Genomic DNA, 18,750 nt, shown 5'->3' on the forward strand with positions numbered 1-18,750 from the left:
CGTCCATTGCGAGAGGCGGCATCAAGGAAGATGATGAAGTAACCCCTGCATGCTCCCTCCGCGAGGCGCGTGCACGCGGCGCCGTCACTTTTGATCAAGATTCGCTGGACATCGGTCGGCGGGTCGCTTTCCTTTCGCAGTCCGAGCCTCTCAAGCCTCGCCCCCTTCGTCCTGGGCAAGTCAGCGGTAGTCGAGAAGGGCCCTGCGATCTCCGAGACCGCCTGCCGAGCCCGCTCGCGACAGCCTCAGGGGAGACGAGCGAGAGGCCCAAAATTCGCCCCCTTTCCGAGGCACCATGCAGCAGCCGCAGCAGTCCGCGGGCGCTATGTCGCAGGGCGGTATCGCCCGCTGCCCTTCGACCATCGTGACCCTGAACGTGAGCCAGGAGAGGTTGAACCGCGGCGGCGCCCGGCCCATCTTCCCGTCGTCGGTCGCGCTGCCGACGCTGCAGAACATGCAGCGGATGCAGCAGCAAGCCTACGGCGGAATGCAGCAGGGCAGCATTGGCGGTCTACAGCAGGGCAGCATTGGCGGTCTACAGCAGGGAAGCATGGGCGGTCTGCCGCAAGGTAGCTTGGGAGGACAGACGCAGCAGGGCATTGGCGTACAGCCTCAGGGCCACTTGGTGCAGTTGCAACTTGCCCTGCTGCAGCAGCAGCAGCAGCAGCAACAGCAGCCGCAGGGCTCCCTTGGAGGCCTGATGCAGGGTTCCGCCTTGTCGGGCGGCGGCCAGGGACTTCAGGGCATGTCCAGCGTGGTGGGCCAGAGCTCGCTGGGCGGCTCCGGTGCCCTCGGCGGCCTGTCGCAGCAAGACCAGCTCAGCAGTCTGCTCGGGGGAGGCGCTGGCTCGCACAACTCCAACCTACTCGGCGGACAGCAGTCGAGCCTGCTGAGCGCCCTGCAGAACCAGCAGGGCGGCATGCTGAGCGGACAGGGCTCGGGCGGCCAGCTTGGCGGCAGCCTCTTGACCGCCTCGCTGTCGTCCAGTCCGCAGGTGGGGCTTCTCGGCGCTGGCCTCATGGCCAGCAGCCAGGGGCTGTCGCCGCAAAAGTCGCGTGAGTGCCCTCCTCTTTTGATTCTTCCCTGTCCGGTACCCGGTCTGCCTAGTGCGGGGGCTCCCTTATACGTAGATGCCTTTGCGGGGTTATTCAGTCGTGCATGGGCACCAGTCACGACCTCTCATCTCCGCACATTCCGCTCGACGTATCCGCCGTACTACGCATAACTCAGCCAGAATGAAAACTCAGTACCCATAGCTTAACTGCCATATGTACCACGTGACGCCAGTCACGGCACAGAAGGTAATTAGTCCAACATAGTCACACGTAGTCAGTCCGGGCATATGTCCAAGTCATGAATTAGCCAAGCGAATATATTAGTATCACAGTAGTTATGATCATCTCAGTAGAACAGAAATGTCACAGCCAAAATCACCAAATTTATACAGATAAGAAGCAAATCGTGTTACGTAAGCATTACGGATTGACGGACAGATTTCGGGAGGAAGTAGCCTAAGCTAAAAAAGTGGTTAAGGTTAGCCTCGTCCTTAAAAGGAAAGTTTACACCGATAATGCACGCATCTTGTGTTCACTACTGCGTGGAAACGTCCTAAATTGGACCAGCCCGGGCATCCCCGGAAACACAATACGAAAGGGGCCACAGTTATCGCTGCAAAGAGAGTGCCATGAACCGAATATTGGTATTAGAAAGGAAGACAACAGTATATTCGATCTGGGCGGTGTATGATTCGGAGCACAGATACCAGTTGTTCCACGCAGATAACAGAAACCAATGATAACAGTTTCCTATTAACAGAATCCTATGATAACAGAAACCTATGAACCTCCGGACCAATCGGCCTGCTTTTGCGGGAACATGCAGAGGACCAATCTACCCGGCAACGGCTCGCTGATTTCAGCCAAAATGCGGCTATAGCACACTCATTTTGAACACGAAAGTGTTTTATTCCGGGGTGCACGAAGATTTCACTTCGTCATATCCGTCACTAAAGGGACGCCAGTACAACGAAGCAAGCGGCCTGTAAAGGGTGCACCTCTGCACAGAGAACCTAATTGCGGGGAAGCAACCTTTAGCACTAAAGAGTACGTGATACTTCGGGTTGTTCATTTCTGGGTGTTATACTTTAACAAGAAAGTGTTTTACGCCGCGATACCCCAAGATTTCACTAACCTCATATCCGTCACCGAAATGACGCCAGTGCACATTTGCCGAAGCGACCCACCTGAAGGGCGTCGCTTGCCAAGCGCACCCACAAGACAGCCGCCGTTACGCAAATCATGCTCATCTGCAGGTATCGCTGCACATTTCTCTTTCGTGTTTTACTGATTCCTGTGGCAGAAGAATCAACCAGTTTTTTTTTAATTTCTTGTGTCGAGTTGTTCGTCCGATGTCCGGCTGTAATCCTGTCCAACTCCCCAGAAATATTAGCACAGCTTCGGTGTAGTACAGGTGGAGGCAGTACGACAGTAAACTCGTTGTTCGACTTAATTTTTGTAGCTTAGTATCGCTCCCTTATGGCGACTTCAGCACTGAAGACAAAGCATTGTGTGCTCTCACTGCATCCGTCTCATTCACAGCGTCTCCCTGTCGACAAGACTGTACGGACAAAAACGGACGCACGCCTTGGAATATAGAAAGAAGCGACACGCATCAGGGAGTGAAATTAAAGCTCAACTAGCAACTAGATATTGTCCTAGTGAACAAGGAATCGAGCGAGACAAATTGACACATTTGGGGATGACTTAAAACGCTGCTACGCGCACTAGTCTATGTGCCCACAGTGTTCTGACGTTTTAGCGTTCACACACGCAATCTCCTACAAATTATCGTAGAAAACGTTTTTGCACACTCTCAGTACCGTATTTTCGCGCGTATAACCCACGCCTGCATTAATCCACACCCCCACTTTCAGCCCACCGGAAAATAAAAGAAATCCTCCCGTAGTGCCCGCACATATGATACAGGAAAGGCTGCGCCAAAGCTACTGCTCAAGCACATACGATGCAGACAGAAAAAGCGTATATTTAGCAAGTAGAATGCGCTGACAGCAAGGCGAAAGTCGTAATTCACTGAGTGTCACGGCTCTCACTAGAACTATCACTTGAGCCGCGGTCTTCACTGTTGTACACAAGGTCATCTTCACGGCACAACGCGCATTGCCGTGAAGCTGCACAAAGGAAAAACCCCGCTTATTATTCACACCCCTACTTTGCCACTGAAGTTTCTGCATTTTTTGGTGCGGGTTATGCACGCGACCATACGGTAACTACTTCAGTAGATGAAGGTATATATGAAATTAAAAAAAAACAGCATTTCACGTGCTGAATTTGAGATTAGCGCGAGGAGCTACTGCGCCTCAGTAGTTGGTTAACTTATCCTGGATTTGGCAAAGCTGTAGTTCTGTTAACGGCGGTTACGCATATACGAATTAAAAAGGACATTCACACAGCACGCAGTTTCTTCCAGGAAAAGGTACACAGCTTGAAATTTTAATTTTTATATACATCAGCGATCGGATGCCGAACGAAAGAACAAAGGCGCATAGCCGCGCATTGCAAAGTAGTGGCCATGTGACACGCAATGTCACAGAAACGTCGCGACATCGAACCGCCTTCCGCTATTTTCGAACTATGGCTTCCGCGTGCCTCAAGCTAGAATTTTGGCTAGTGCGTTGCATGACATGTCACTGAAAACGGCGCAGGGGCGTGGACGAAAGAGGTCAGTTAAAGCGTTGACGGTCTTGTATACTGTCTCTTGTCAGCGTTTTGTACTGTCTAAATACGTCTCAAGTACGAGCGCTCGGGTGATTGTAAGGAGGACTTTACAAGAGCTGCACTGTCTTGTACTTCTTTTGCGCTGTACTCTGTTTGTGATCTCTTGTCAGCACTTCTACTGCGCTTGTTACTGTAAGCGCTTGTAAGTGCTTACATTACACGTGGTTGGAATGGTACGAGAGGACAATACAAGCGCTGACAAGCGACAGAACACGAGACAGTGCAAGACAGTGCAGCGCTTGCACTGTCCTGTCCTTCTTTCGTCCCCGTCGAAGCGCTGTCTTCACCGACATCTCTTCCGCCTACATCTATCCGCACAATACAGTCGAGCCAAAGGACGCGGGCCCGATTCCCGGCGTGGCCGCAGCTTTTCTGAGTCGAAAAGCGAAAAGGCCCGTGTGTCCCAAATTTTGGCGCACGTGAAAGATCTCCAGGTGGTCAAAATTAATGCGGAGCCCTCCACTACGGCGCGCCTCGTCACTTCTGAAGCGTCGGAGCGTTAAACCCAACAATAGATCAATCATCAATAAATAAATCAATAAATAAAAATCAGTCAGTTAATCAGTCAATGAATCAATCATTCAATCAACCAATCAATCAATCATTCATTCATTCAATGAATGAATGAATCCAATATGAATCATCAATCGATCAATCAATCAACAGTCGGGCCAACTGCCGCCGTTTTACTGCAGAGTGCACCCTCGGCGGCCTGGGCGCCTTCGGCGGCAGCTCGGTGCTGCCCACCAGCCGAGCGTCGAAGCCCCTGCTGCAGGCCATGGAGACCCTGAAAGGCGGCGCGCCGGGCGTGCAGGGCATCGCGAGCCCCCCCTCCGTGCCGGGCCTGCCGGCGCCCATCGTCATGTCGCAGCCCGTGACCAGCGCCGGCCTCGCGCCCCAGATGCAGCATCTGCTGCTCAGGGGCATGCCGGGATACACTTCCACGCTCGTCGTCATCCTCGTGCCCCAGGACTGAGCACCGCCGGCCAACCGCTCTCGACAGCGTTGTCTCTCTTCTCTTGGCAATCTGACCGGACATAAAAATTATTCACGCTCTTGTCCGAGGCGTCCTTTTCCGCAAAGAAGCTATCTGTGGCTTTAGCGTTCGGCGTATTTTAGCAGCAGAGCTGTTCAAATTGAAGAAAAAATTAATAAACAGTGACTCCCGAGAAGAAGCGACTGTTCGCGCAGGCATTGGCTCTAAAAAAAGCGTGGCAGTTCCAAAGGGTCGAACTGGGTCGAAGACGAAGGATAGACACGTCTATTAAATGTCGGGGGTCAGTGATCTTGCCGTCTTTAGAGAGAGAAACAACTTTCGCTGAGCCCATTTCAGGTGACGCTCGCAGGCGTCAGACGGGGTGGAACCCTATTCACGAGTCCCATATGAGTCCAATAGCTCCTGGCCCCTGGACGCGAGCTCTTGCTGCGTCGACAGGTCGGGGCTGGACATCAAGATCTCCCATCGCTCGGGTAGGGGGGGGGGGGGGGGGGGGGGGGGGGAAGGGGAAGTGGGAGGGAAGGTAGGCATCAAGTCGCTAATGCGATCATGTACTACACCATACACCAGCTAAATACCCTACTGAAAAATTCAGTCACATCCCACATAACCAGTGACATCACTGACGTAACAGGTGGCGCATGCTCAGAGTACTCTGCTTCGTTGGTAATGGTTTAGAATCTTTAATGGTCCGCCCACGCTTATTGACCACATCTTATCTAACTTAGATTCGCCTCAAGTTCCTGGAATTGTCGACTTTAATATCACAGACCATTATCCTATTTTCCTTACTGCTCGAAAGCCGTACCCAGTATAAACCTCAGACAAGACACTCGTTTGACTCCAGTAAATTTATGGAAATCATATCCCTTATTGACTGGAGGGACGTGTTGGATAAACATTGCCCAGAAACTCCATTCAACTTATTCCCTTCTAAAATAGTAGAATCAGTTAATCTATGCACGTCACTGACTCCCGCCCATAAGCGATACTCTGCCCCAGGAACCCATGGACAACGAATAGTCTCCTACACAGCATTCGTATAAGACACAAGCTTTACAAGAAAGTAAAAGCTCGGCCCTTCAATATTCCTTTTAAAATTCGTCATAAAAAGTATTTGCAAACGCTCGATGCAACGTTGAGAGAGAGAGAGAGAATAAACTTTTATTATTTCCTAGTAAAGAGTCTTCAGGGTGGCCTCCTCATTCCAGGAGTCCATTGGCACGGACCTCATCTGCCCTCTCCACCAACTTGCGCTGGACGTCGAGGGAAGAGGTGGCCAAGGCGCTCTCCCAAAGCTCATAAGTGTTGAAGGGATTGGACAAGCTAAAAAGAACTACTACCAAAATAAAATCCCTCAAAACGGAAACAACACCCATAAAAACTGGCAACTAATCAAAGAATTCCTTAAGCTGGGTGACGAGCAATCCTCTATAACTGAGATTAACGATGGTATGCTTACTTTACCGAGTCCTATGGACATTGCTGACTAATAGAACACTTTCTTTTCTAAACTGTATGTAATTCAGGGTAGTAATGTTTCATGCCTCCCTAAATGTCCCCATAATTTTTACCTGCGTCCTACCGCAGCTGACGAAGTCCATAATGTAATTTCAAATTTAAAAACACTGACCCTGGGTTAGATTTAATTTACCCTTTGAAAGGTTTCTCGTGACGTGTCCGCTGTACTTTCTAGCATAATCAATATTATAAAACAGCATATTTCGCTAAATTAAACTTTCTAACCAACTGCCAGTTTGGTTTTCGTCCCAGTCTTTCAACAGAACTTGCGCTTATAAAATTTACAGATAAGATTAAACAGCTCATTGACAAAGGTCACTGGTCTGGAGTGGTATTTATTGATTTCACTAAAGTTTTCGATACCATTAATCATAAGATTATTTTTCCTAAATTAGAATCACTAGGAATTTGTGGGCCACCTCTAACACTTTTTCGGAGCTATTTAGCAGACAGGACACAAGTGGTACGCCTTTTAGACGCAACTCCCCGACCTATAACTGCAAATCAGGCTTTCTGCAAGGGTAAATTTTAGGTTCACTTCTCCTTTTTAATGACTTGCCTATGAATATTTAATATGAATTTTAATGAATATTGACTTGCCCCCGTGTCCAAATAACACAACTTGTATTGATGACACCGCAATGTAAACAGGTGATCCTAATCTAGACGCCCTAACTGCATGGCTAAACCAGAAACTCGAAAATTTGGCAGTATGGTGTAATAAAAACGCACTCCTGATAAACCCCACAAAAACTAAATATTTATTATGGAATACCTCTAATAGGCATCCAGCTTCAGTTCCAAGCCTTTGCTTTGAGCGCACCGCCATTCCTGTGTCAAGCACAGTAAGATTCCTCGGAGTTCTACTCGACACTCATCTGAAATTTAATCTCCACGTGAAACCACTTACAAAAAAAAATTGGTTTTGTCATACGCGTAGTATTCCGATCTCGAAGCTATTTTCAGAAACATATCCTGATATCTCTATACTATGAATTTGTTCACAGCCATCTTAATTACTGCTTACAGTCATGGGGAAACATATATTCTACTCATTTGTCATGCCTCCACCTATACCTATAAAAAGAAGTGCCCGACTGACTGAGTGACTGACTCACTGACTGACTCACTGACTGACTGACTGACTGACTGACTGACTCACTCACTCACTCACTCACTCACTCACTCACTCACTCACTCACTCACTCACTCACTCACTCACTCACTCACTCACTCACTCACTCACTCACTCACTCACTGACGCATCCACGCCCAGCCAAAACTGTTAGATCTGGAGACTTGAAATTTCGCGAGTTTATTTGCGTCATTGAGTAGGTGCTCACTAAGGCGGGTTTTTCAGAAATTGCACTCCTAACCGCGGAAAAGGGCGAAATTGTGGTTTCGCGAATTTGTGATTTTCTCGGTCACCCATTCACATATCGAAGCGCTTTTTGTTGATATATGTAGCCATTAAGAATATATAAAAAGTCGTTTTTGGATTTCGCCCTAACCTACACTAGCGAGGTGATTCCGCATTCCGGAAATAAAATGGTTTTCCTAAATATTATCAAATAAATCTTTCACCGATCGAGTTATCCAACTGATTTTTGCTAGCATATGTTACTCATACAAATGCACAGAACCATTTTTAAGGATTTCGCCCTGCCACGCCGCTAAAAGGGCCAACTGTTTTTTACAAATGGCACGGCTGACGAGCCAAAAAGGCCTAACAGGTTATGTACACGTCTAGCCAAACTGCTATTTCAAACGGCTACAGATTTCAAGGGCACATTCTGATTACGGTGTTGGAGGTCAATATTTCTGAAAATTCAAAAACTTCCACCATGGGGATAGTGAAAAGCTGTAAAATAGTTTTTCAGATATTAATTTTTTTTACCGCCCGCCATTTCAGATATCGAACTGTTTTTTGTTGAGATAGGCAACTTACTCAGGTATCTAAACACTGTTCTACACCATTTTTCAATGACACCTTCCCAATAGAGGCAAGCAGGATTTCGAGAAAACACTGTGTTTTTACACATTCTTAAATAAACACACAGCCAGTTGATATCACCTAGTCGTTTTTTCTTGAAAATGCTGCCCATTTCATTGCCCAAAAACTAATTTCAGGATTTTTTCCTAACAAGCTGATAAGAAGGCCAGCGAGATTTTTTAATCTGCATCCCTTTGGACGTAAAATTCAGTTGAGTTTTCCCGCGTTCGCTTAGCGGTCTCCATCTGTTGACACCTTCGTCTACCGTAGGAGCCGGTGTCATATATCATAAATGTAAAAGAGAAGATGTACCAGTAAAAGCGCAAATTTGTTAGCCCTCGGCATCTGTTGGGACTTCCTGCAACCCTGCGCCTCCAGTAGGGAGCTCATGTTACTTATGATAAAACTGTATCGATGAGCATCGTTCATATCTTCTGAGATAGCACTTCCTACGAGGAAGAATACCCCTCACCCAGGCGGCCTCCATCGTGTGTTCCCAGCGCAATCTCCTGCCGAATTCAAGTTGCGCTTACAACCTGGCTCTCTTCATCATATCACATTAAGAGTGCATGTAAACCAAGCTCCTCCTTCTTCCATCCACTTTTCCCACCTTTGAGCTGTGGGAGAACCTGGTGACTAACAGCGATCTGGATTTCCAGACAGTTCTTCCTCCAGAGCGAAGGCTGCATGCCCGCTCATCACATGGCTTTCTGAAATTGGGAACCGCTCCCAATTCGCCGGCTCAATAAAACTTTTTTCACTCACTGACTCATTCGCTCGAGTACAATTAACATCTTACAATATTCTGATACACATTAACATTGCAACCAAAAAAGTAAAGAATAACTAATAAAAACAGCGCAAGGGAAAAAAAGCAAGGGTATAGTAAAGCCGATGTTTGGCATACAAGGCATGCATAAAAAACATGAAGAACTGGAAAAAAAGAAGACCGCCATACAACAAGCAACTGAAATGGGGAGAACACAAGACAGCTGAAATTTTACATGTTAAGGAAATTTTCAATTGATAGGGGTACATCATTTGAAAGAAATATGTGGCTGGGGAGGGCATTCCAATCTATTATTCCAAACGCTGCGAAACTTGTCAGTCTTGCTGCCTTTTCTCCCCTTATTTCAAATACGCCATTATTTTAAATGCGGAGCATTTCTTAGGCTCGCCTGGTCCTCCGTCGTTGATGGCGGCGCCGTCCACATGCTCACTGCGCATGCGCAACTCTCCTCCTTACACCCACAGCTCCGCGATACTACACTATAAAAAAAGAAATAGTTAGCGGCGCCCGGTTTCGATCCTACGACTCTCTGCCCGCAACGGGAGGTACGCGGTGCTCTTCCCACTAGACGTGCCGGCACGTGCATGGAACAGTCGCCTGTTCGGTGGGCTCCGCAAATTTTTCCTTTTTGTGGCCAAAATTCAACTCGGACGTCGAAAATTTTGGCGTCAGCGTCTTCGCGAAGCTCAGCGGCACAAGCGGATACCACTCTTATCAAGGTGGGCCCATTTTTGAGCAAGCTGTGAGTGACTGAATAATCCACCGGCTGCCGCGCCACTAAGCCTAGCGGCGAACATGCTGCCGCTAGCGCAGGCCGGAGCCTCCCCGGCGGTGGCGGCGTCCAAGACCATCACGGAATACGACCCTGTCTCAATGCAAGTCGTCTGCATGGACACCGCCCAACACGAGGACTGTCCACCATCCGAGGAAGAATATTTAGAAGACATGATTCGCATATGGCGACGCAAACACAGTTCGAAAGTTCCCAAGGGCAACGACGCTCCTGGCCAACAACAGACGGCGGCTCGCTCTGGTCATGCTCCTCAAGGGGGTGTGGCTAGCAAGTCCTCCACTCACAGATCCAGCAAGCCCCAGTGGCGACCGAAGCACACGCCCCACATTGGGCGCGACGAACTCATCGTGGTTCTCAAGCCGAGCACAACGCTGGATTTGAAGGCAACTTTTGCTCCAGGCCAAGTCGGATCCGCAGTGCGCAATCTCCTACGCGAATGCGGGAGCGTGGAACTGTCTGTGTGGCCGGTGTGGGAACAAAACGTGATTGTGTGTGGTCTCAACTCAGAGCCTGCCGCCCGACGACTGCTCGGTGATGTCACGCTGACAGTCAACGGCCGCCAGCTCCCCTTCCGGGGACATGCCAAAGCCACAGGCGACGTCTGCAAAGGGGTCATCACCATCGATCCCAATGATACGTCGGCCTCTCTCAAACCCAAGCTGCGATGGAAAAACGGCGAAATTCTTTCCGTGAGAAGACTTGGCAGCAGCAACGTCGCTGTGGTCATCTTCGAGGGGAAATTTGTTCCCCGCCAAATCTACTACAACGACCAGGGCATCCCGGTGAGATTGTACAAGAAAACGATCCCCGCCTGTCATCGTTGCGACACGGTGGGACACAGGGCGGATATCTGCCCGAGACCCAAGCCGGGACGCTGCGACCAATGCGGCTCCGAGGTGGCTACCACTCCCGAGGGCCCTGTCGAACACACATGCACTCCCCGTTGCCTCATCTGTGGGGGCGAACATCTCACCGGCACCTCTGGATGTAACGGCAAATACCGGAAACCGATCAAGCCGGGAACCTCACCAACCACCGACAAACGGAAAGAAGACTTCAAGAAGATTCAAGCAAGCAAGGGAAGCCACAAGACTTCGACCCCAGTGTCGGGCAGACCTGCTCCGGTCAAGAACAACGCTGGATTCGGGACCGTGCCAAGGACGCAGATTTTCAGCGCCGAGGACTTTCCAACCCTGCCAAACACCAAAAACGAGGTGAGCGATTGGGTTAGGGCTGCCTCCCGACCTCTCTCTTCCCTTCCCTCCTCACAACCCAAACCGAAGTAGCCCTACAGCGACAAAATGCGGAGCTAAGGCGCCAGAGCGAAATTCTTGCGAACAAAATTCAAGAGTTAGAAACGAGGCTAGCTGGGCTCACGGAGTCCCAAACAACAGCTGGGACTTCGGAGCCAATGCAGCAGTCCGAGCCATCAGAGCGGGATGAGAGCGCCTCGGTCGCGTCTGGAGTGTCTAGCGCTTCCCGATGCTCAGACTGCACATTTGTACAACGTGTGCCACAGGTGGAACAGCGGCTGACAAAACTGGAGCGCACCATAGAGGAACTGCCAAAGAAAATTCTAGAAGGAGTCAGGGCATCCTTTGCAGAGCTCTGGCAGCAGGAACTCTCGCAAATAATTCTAGCGGTAACTGACTCAGTCATGGACACAGTTCAGGATTGGGTCAGCACACAACTCAGAGACAATCGCTCCCGCTCACGATCCCCGCGATCGGATTCGCATAGGCGTAAGGTGGTGCCTCGCCCGGCCACAGGCTTGCAGGAATTCAGTTCGGCCACTACCCCCATGGAACCACTGGTGCCTCCGTTAGAGACACCGTTAATCCAGGGAGGAGGCCATGTTTCTTAAATCTCAATAATCTTCAATCATGGCTAACCGACCGCAGCGGAAAGCCCGAGGCAAAATTCCAGATGAGAAATTCGTGATCATACAATGGAACTGTAGAGGATTTCGGAATAGGAAAAAAAGGTCGCATCTCCAATTATATATCCAGTCCATCGGCCCCGCACCAGCTATTCTGGCTCTTCAAGAGCCTGGAGCAGATGCTAAACTTCCAGGGTATAGCTCATTCCAGGGGGGCCCTACGACTTGCATCCTGGTCAACAAGGCGTATACGGCGCTCCAAGTCGATCTAGGTCTGGAAACCGAACAGGAATACAGTATGGTAAAGGTCCTTCCACTTAGACGTCGTGATCCTCCAATACATGTACTGAACATTTACAGCCCCCCGCACAAGCCCCGCATAACTTTTAACGAAGTTTTCTATCGAGCACTTAAATCGGCCGACAAAGCACCCCTCGTGATAGTTGGGGATTTTAACGCCCCGAGCCTTCATTGGGGATATCACTTCGAGCAGGCCAGGGGACGCAAGTTAGCGGAGTTAATCTCCACGCTTCGACTTACGCTGCTCACGGACCCGGCATGTCCCACGCGTATGGGAAACTCGGTAACTCGCGACACGTGTCCTGACCTATCCCTAGTTAAAAATAGTAGAGACGCTACTTGGGAAAACCTGGAGGAGACACTCGGTAGCGATCACTGCCTCCTTAGGATCACCCTCTTGGCGAAGGCTGCTAGAAGAAAGTGGGGCCAGGCCAAACTAACCAACTGGCATGAATTTAGGCTGCAAGAAGTTCCACCTGTTCTCCTCACAGGCAGCTATACGGAGTGGGCGAAACAGATCATCGCCTTGCAACAGCAACACGTTACAACAATTCAGACCACCGAAAAGAACCCAACTGTGGACAACCATCTGATGCATATATGGGAGGCACGCCGGGGCCTTACTAAAAGATGGAACAAACAGAAACTTAATCGCAAGCTTCGAGCCCGCATCAGTGAACTGACTGAAAAAGCGGCAGAATACGCTGTCCAACTTAGCGACGCCAATTGGATAGAGAGATGCAATTCGGCTGCGCGTCAAATGGGATCCAAGGGGACATGGCGCCTTTTTCGCAGTCTCATTGACCCAACTCAGACGAGAGGGGAAACACAACGTCAACTCCGAAGAGCCCTACACGGGTACCAAGGTACGACGACCCAACTCGCAGATACTCTATGTGACAGATATCTCTGCCGCACGGAAGACCCCAATGGACCTGAGTATCAATACGCAGGCAAGCAGAACCCTGACATGGATGCCCCCTTTACACTACAAGATCTTCGGGCAGCTTTAGCTAAGATGCGCCGAGGTACGGCCCCAGGAAGAGACCGTATAACAGTCCAACTATTGGCGAACCTCTCGGACTCGGCCTACCTGCAACTGTTAGATTACATAAATCAAATCTGGGACGGCCGTCCACTCCCCCCAGAATGGAAGACCTCCTTGGTCACTTTTATACCCAAAGCAGGAAAAATTGTTAATATTGATAATCTGAGGCCAATTTCGCTCACCTCATGCGCGGGTAAGCTCATGGAGGCGATGGTCCGGGATCGTCTCTCTCCACACATTGAGTCCACGGGCCTCTTTGCTGACACTATGTTCGGGTTCCGCCCACATATGTCAGCACAAGACGTCCTTCTCCAGCTACACCGCGACGTAATTCGACCAACTACAATGCAACAAAACGATAAAGCCATCCTAGCCCTAGATCTCAAGGGGGCATTTGACAACGTCCGGCACAGCAGCATACTAGAAAACTTAAGTAGAACGGATTGTGGTCAGAAAGCCTTCGCATACGTCAGAGATTTCCTCTCCAAGCGTCAAGCATTCCTGAGGATCGAAGATGAGGAGTACGGTCCATATTACATGGGTACAAGGGGTACTCCACAAGGAGCGGTCCTATCGCCGCTACTCTTTAACATCGCTATGATGCAGCTGCCGCACAAATTAGCTCTGGTAGAGGGTATACAACATGCCCTTTACGCCGATGACATTACAATCTGGAGCACAGAAGGCAGCCTCGGGGAAATGGAGGACCGCCTTCAAAGGGCTGCCAGCATTGTCGAAAGCTATGCTAATGACTGCGGCCTCCAATGTGCCCCAACAAAATCAGAACTTTTGCACATTAAACCCAATCCTAAAGAGAACACAAGGCTTTGCATCTCTTTAACAGGTGGTTCTATCAGAGAAGTGGAAGAAATTAGGATCCTGGGCCTGCTTATTCACAACAAACTTAGTCCAGAGACCACCATTGCCAAACTGAAGCGAACAGGTGAACAGGTCGGACGGATGATACAACGCGTATCCAACAAGCGCGGAGGGTTACGGGGCAGAGACGCGCTCCGGCTCGCCCATGCCTTCGTAACCAGTAGGATCCTCTTCTCCGTACCCTACCTCCGTACGAACAAACAACACGAGAATCGCATTGACGTCATCATTAGGAAGGCCACAAAACGAGCCCTTGACCTCCCGGTGGCTACCTCCAACACCAGGTTATCGGCGCTGGGAGTGCTCAATTCATATCAAGAGCTGAAAGAGGCTCATCTCACAAATCAGTACACTAGACTCGCACAAACGGCGTCCGGGCGTCACTTGCTTAATCGCCTACAAATAAAACATGAGTGTATCCCAGAGAAGACGTGCAAACTCCCAGAGTTGTGGCGGCACAGGCTCTGGGTGCATCCACTTCCGCGTAACATGGAAAAGCACACTCACGAAGGCAGGAGGGAAGCACGCGCTAAGACCCTGGAAAGGAAATACGGAAATGGGCGAGGTGTGTTCTACGTTGATGTGGCAGGACCGTCGCCTCTAGGGTTTTTCACTGCCGCTGTAATTCACAGGGACCAGCAAGTCGATGGGCTCTCCTACCGGGCTCCTAACTCCACGCAAGCCGAGGCGATTGCCATAGCGCTCGCCGCCTCGGACCCGAAGTCAAGGACAATAATAACGGACTCTCGCCGAGCCTGTGAAAGGTATTTAGCGGGCACGGTACCACCCTTGGCCTACAGAATTTTAAAACGAGTGGTGCGGTTCGTAGACCCCGCTCCTAAAGAAATTGTGTGGTCTCCGGGGCATCAGGGTCTGAGAGGTAACGAGGCCGCGCACGCGGCTGCCCGAGCGCTTACCCACCGGGCGCCTCACCCATGCTCTCCCGGCTCGGAGATTAGCAAACCACTTCTGCGGTTTAGAGAAATCGTAAGACATTACTGCGATAACCGCCGGCTTTACCCAGCCCCTGCAAAGGGTCTGAGCAAGGCCGATGAGCGAATACTGCGGCGCCTGCAGACGAACACATTTATGTGCCCTGCAGTAGCAAAGCATTTCGACCCTAAAACAGATGGACGGTGTCTGCACTGTGGGGAGGTGTCCGACACCTTCCACATGGTGTGGGCATGCCAGCGCAACCCTGCGTTATCCCCCAACCCTTCCCCTACCAGAGAGGCATGGGAGGCAGCCCTGCTCAATTGCTCGGGGCTGGAGTCTCAAAGGGCTCTAGTTCGACGGGCGAGAGTGGCGGCCTTGACCAATGGGGTCCCGGAATAGGGACTGCACCTGTGCGGAGGGCCACAGGCTCTAACTCTCTTTTATTCTGATCAAAAATAAAGTTTCACTCCTCCTCCTCCTCCTCTTCCCACTACGCTACAAATCAGGGACAGGAGCAAGTGTTACGAACGCGCCTTATGTCCTTGACTCATTCAAACTACGTCAAGAAGCTACTGATACAACGAAAGTACGCGAAGCTGAACGTCAACGGAAACGACGAACTGAAAATAGAGGGGGATGCTGAATTTCCCGTGGGAAAGCTGTGGCGGGAAGCGCCACGCGCTTTGCAGCTCAACCAGCCCCGTCCGCAGCGCCTCTGATGCTGATTGTGGCAGGATGCCCCTAGGGATTGGCCAACCAAAGAATCCATCACGAGATAGGTTCGCGTTCAACCACCGTCGTCATCTTCCCGTAGGGGAACCGCCGAAGAAGAAGAAGAACGAGAAGACAAGACGTGTCTGCCAGCGTGGTTGCTTGCTAGGACGTAGTTTCGCCCTATAGAGGTTTGGCGCTGCAGGTGATCGGCCAACCGTCAGGCGGTTTTTGTTTCTTTGGTTGTTTGTCGCTTCTCTGTGTTGCCTTCCAGGTGCACTTAGCTGCGCAGGGATGTCTCGTGACTCGCCGGGCTGGGGGAGTTCCCCCTGGGCGGCCTCCATTCGACCTCAGGACTTGCCGGTGGAGACTCTAAAGCGCAGTGGAGTGACTTGCATCCCGGTAGCTCTGGTCCCAGTGAGCGGCGGAGCCATCCGGTTAAAGAACCCCCGGATCGTGCAGGCGGCGCTTCGGGCTGTTACCGAGAGGTTTGATCAAATATCCGAGGTTCGGCCGTTTGGAAAGGGCGGCATCCTCTGTAAGTCATCAGATGAGACCTGTGTGGCAGACCTCCTCAAATGCACAACATTCGCTTCTCACCAGGTGAGTGCATTTGTTCCCCCCCACTTGGCATGCGTGAAGGGCATTATTCGCGGTGTCGATGTCCAGATGACTCCGCACGAGATTCTCGAAGAGTTTGCGGTGGCAGGAGTGACATCAGTGTACCGTTGCAGCCGCGTTGTGGAGAGCAACAGGGTCCCAACAGAGTCCGTGATCGCCACATTTGTGGGCTCCTCATGCCCCACTGAGATTAAAGCTTGGCCTCTGGTTTACCGAGTCGAGCGCCTCTCTCCTCGGCCTCTTCAGTGTCTCAGTTGCTGGCGTTTTGGCCACACTGCAAAGGCGTGCAAATCGTCTACCCGCTGTCGTTCGTGCGGTGACAGCCATTCTGCCGACTCGTGCTCCTCTGAGAACGTCAAATGCTGTTTGTGTGGCGCTGGTCATCCAGCAGATTACTCCAATTGTCCTGTGAGGGCTCAAGAAGCCCAAGTGCTTGATATCATAGAAAAGCGCCGCTGCTCACGTAAGGAAGCGTTCGGCATTTTTAAAGAAAGGGCGCATGGCTACGCTGGAATAGCCGCCAAACAAACTTCATCGCTGACCGAGCCCGCTGTGTTGAACGCCATCGGTGCGGCAGTTGAAAAAGCGGTGTCCAAGGTTCAACAGCCTTCGCTAGCTGATCCAGCTTTTGCTTCACTTATAGCAGCGGCTGTAGAGAAAGTGGTGTCCTCAGTGGTGACTCAGTTAACAGCTAGCATCACGGAGTGTGTGTCCCGGACAGTAGTGGCTCAGATGGCGCCATTCCTGCCGCTGGCTCCGGCCACTTACAACTCTCCTCCAAATAGCATTCCACATGTGTTATCTTTTGCGGACATTTCGTTACCGCCAGCAGAGTGTTCTGCCCCCAGCTCCGCTAACGAAGTACCGGTTGTCACGCCTCCAAGAGATGAACCCGCGCAGCTTCCTTGTTCAGATGCAGGCTCCTCGTCTTATCCCAAAACTGGCTCGGAGTGCTTACCTCCGGCTTCCCCCACTTCAGATTCGGACATGGAATTTCAAAGTTGGCCTCTGGGTTCAATCTCTCACTCCAGTAAACGATCGGGCTCCCCAGGTACTGGGTCCCTAGATACTCAACCGAAACCAAAGAACAAGAAAAATAAACCGCGAACAGTGATCAAAGAAAGCATATTAGACGCTGCAGTTGCAGCGGCTGGTCTCCCCGAGTCATAGGGTCCCTTAAAGTACTCCAATGGAACTGCAGATCTGTTACAGCCGGATTCGCGGACTTGCTTTGTCTGAGCTCCCAGTTCAATCCAGATCTAATTTTGCTTCAGGAAACCTGGCTCAATAGCAACCAAAGCTTTAGCTTATGTAATTACCACACGTTCAGACTAGACAGACTTTCACGAGGGGGAGGCGTTTTGATTCTAGTTTCAACAAAATTCGCTCATAAGACCAAAGTATCCTTCCAGCTTCGAAGATCAGATTGTGAAATTTTGGTATTGGAGATCAGACTCCCTGGCTGTCTTCCTTTCTCTTTGGCGAACGTTTACTTTCCACTTGGGGTTATTGATTCGGAACCCCTAGATCTCGCTCTTGCTGCGGCTGTACCTCCCGTCGTTGTTGCGGGAGACTTTAATTCCCATCATATTTCTTGGGGCTACCGAACGGATTCCTGCGGTCTTCGCTTGTTAGATTGGATTACGGACAACAATTTGGCATGTATAAATTCAGGTTCTCCTACTTACATACAGGGAATAACTCGATCTGTTTTAGATTTAACTATTTGTTCTAGGGGTGTTAAAGTTTCTTCATGGTCTACTGTTGACAGCGGGACTAGCAGTGACCACATTCCAATATTGTTTGAGATTCAGTGCCCTGTTCGCTCTCTCGTCCGGCGAAGTTGCACTTTTGTAGATTATAAGAAATTCCAAATCTCTCTGAAGGAGGCCGTATCTTCTCTGCCTGCAGAAGACACAACTGAACGGGCGACGGGTCTTTGTGCTGCCCTAACCACTTCGGCGCAGTCCTCGTTATTTGAAGTACGGTCTAAGCGAGCTGTGTCACCTAGCCCCTGGTGGAATGAAGAATGTACACGCAACTTTAGACGCAGGAAGGCAGCCTGGAAGAAGCTTTGCTATAACCATTGCCCGCTGAACTGGAGCAATTATAAGTATCATTCCGCGATGTTCAAACGAGCAGTTTCTAATGCCAAACAGGCCTATGACTGTCACCGCTGCTCAATTCTTTCTGAACCCACTAATAAGCGGGCCCTTTTTCGATTTCTTCGGTCTAGGAAAGCGGTTCCCCAATCTGATAATTTAGACTCTATAGTGTTATCTTCCAATGAAATCTCCGAGTCTCTAGAGTTGATTGCTAGGGGTCTGCAAATTCGTTTTTCGTCTGCTCTAGCTACCTCGCCTCCTCCACCTATAGTGGTAGAGGACTTCACAGAAATTACGCATGCAGAGCTTTTTGATGCTATGTCAAAAATGCCAGCAGCGGCCCCTGGTCCGGATCACATTACTACTGAAATGTTAAAACTACT

At 50.4% G+C, this 18,750-nt stretch overlaps 1 protein-coding gene across 1 annotated transcript; it reads left to right on the plus strand.

Annotated features, from left to right (window-relative positions):
- Window positions 1–262: 262 nt before the first annotated feature.
- On the plus strand, window positions 263–4,838 carry LOC144141020 (uncharacterized). The gene is made up of 3 exons (XM_077672497.1): window positions 263–1,055; window positions 3,113–3,125; window positions 4,527–4,838. Exons 1-3 carry the CDS (start codon window positions 296–298, stop codon window positions 4,768–4,770), a joined length of 1,017 nt encoding a protein of 338 aa, XP_077528623.1. The 5' UTR covers window positions 263–295; the 3' UTR covers window positions 4,771–4,838.
- Window positions 4,839–18,750: the final 13,912 nt, after the last annotated feature.

The sequence above is a fragment of the Haemaphysalis longicornis genome, unplaced genomic scaffold, assembly GCF_048455015.1.
Source record: "Haemaphysalis longicornis isolate Haplotype H1 unplaced genomic scaffold, Haemaphysalis longicornis Haplotype H1 scaffold_595, whole genome shotgun sequence".
In the NCBI taxonomy this organism is placed as follows: domain Eukaryota; kingdom Metazoa; phylum Arthropoda; class Arachnida; order Ixodida; family Ixodidae; genus Haemaphysalis; species Haemaphysalis longicornis.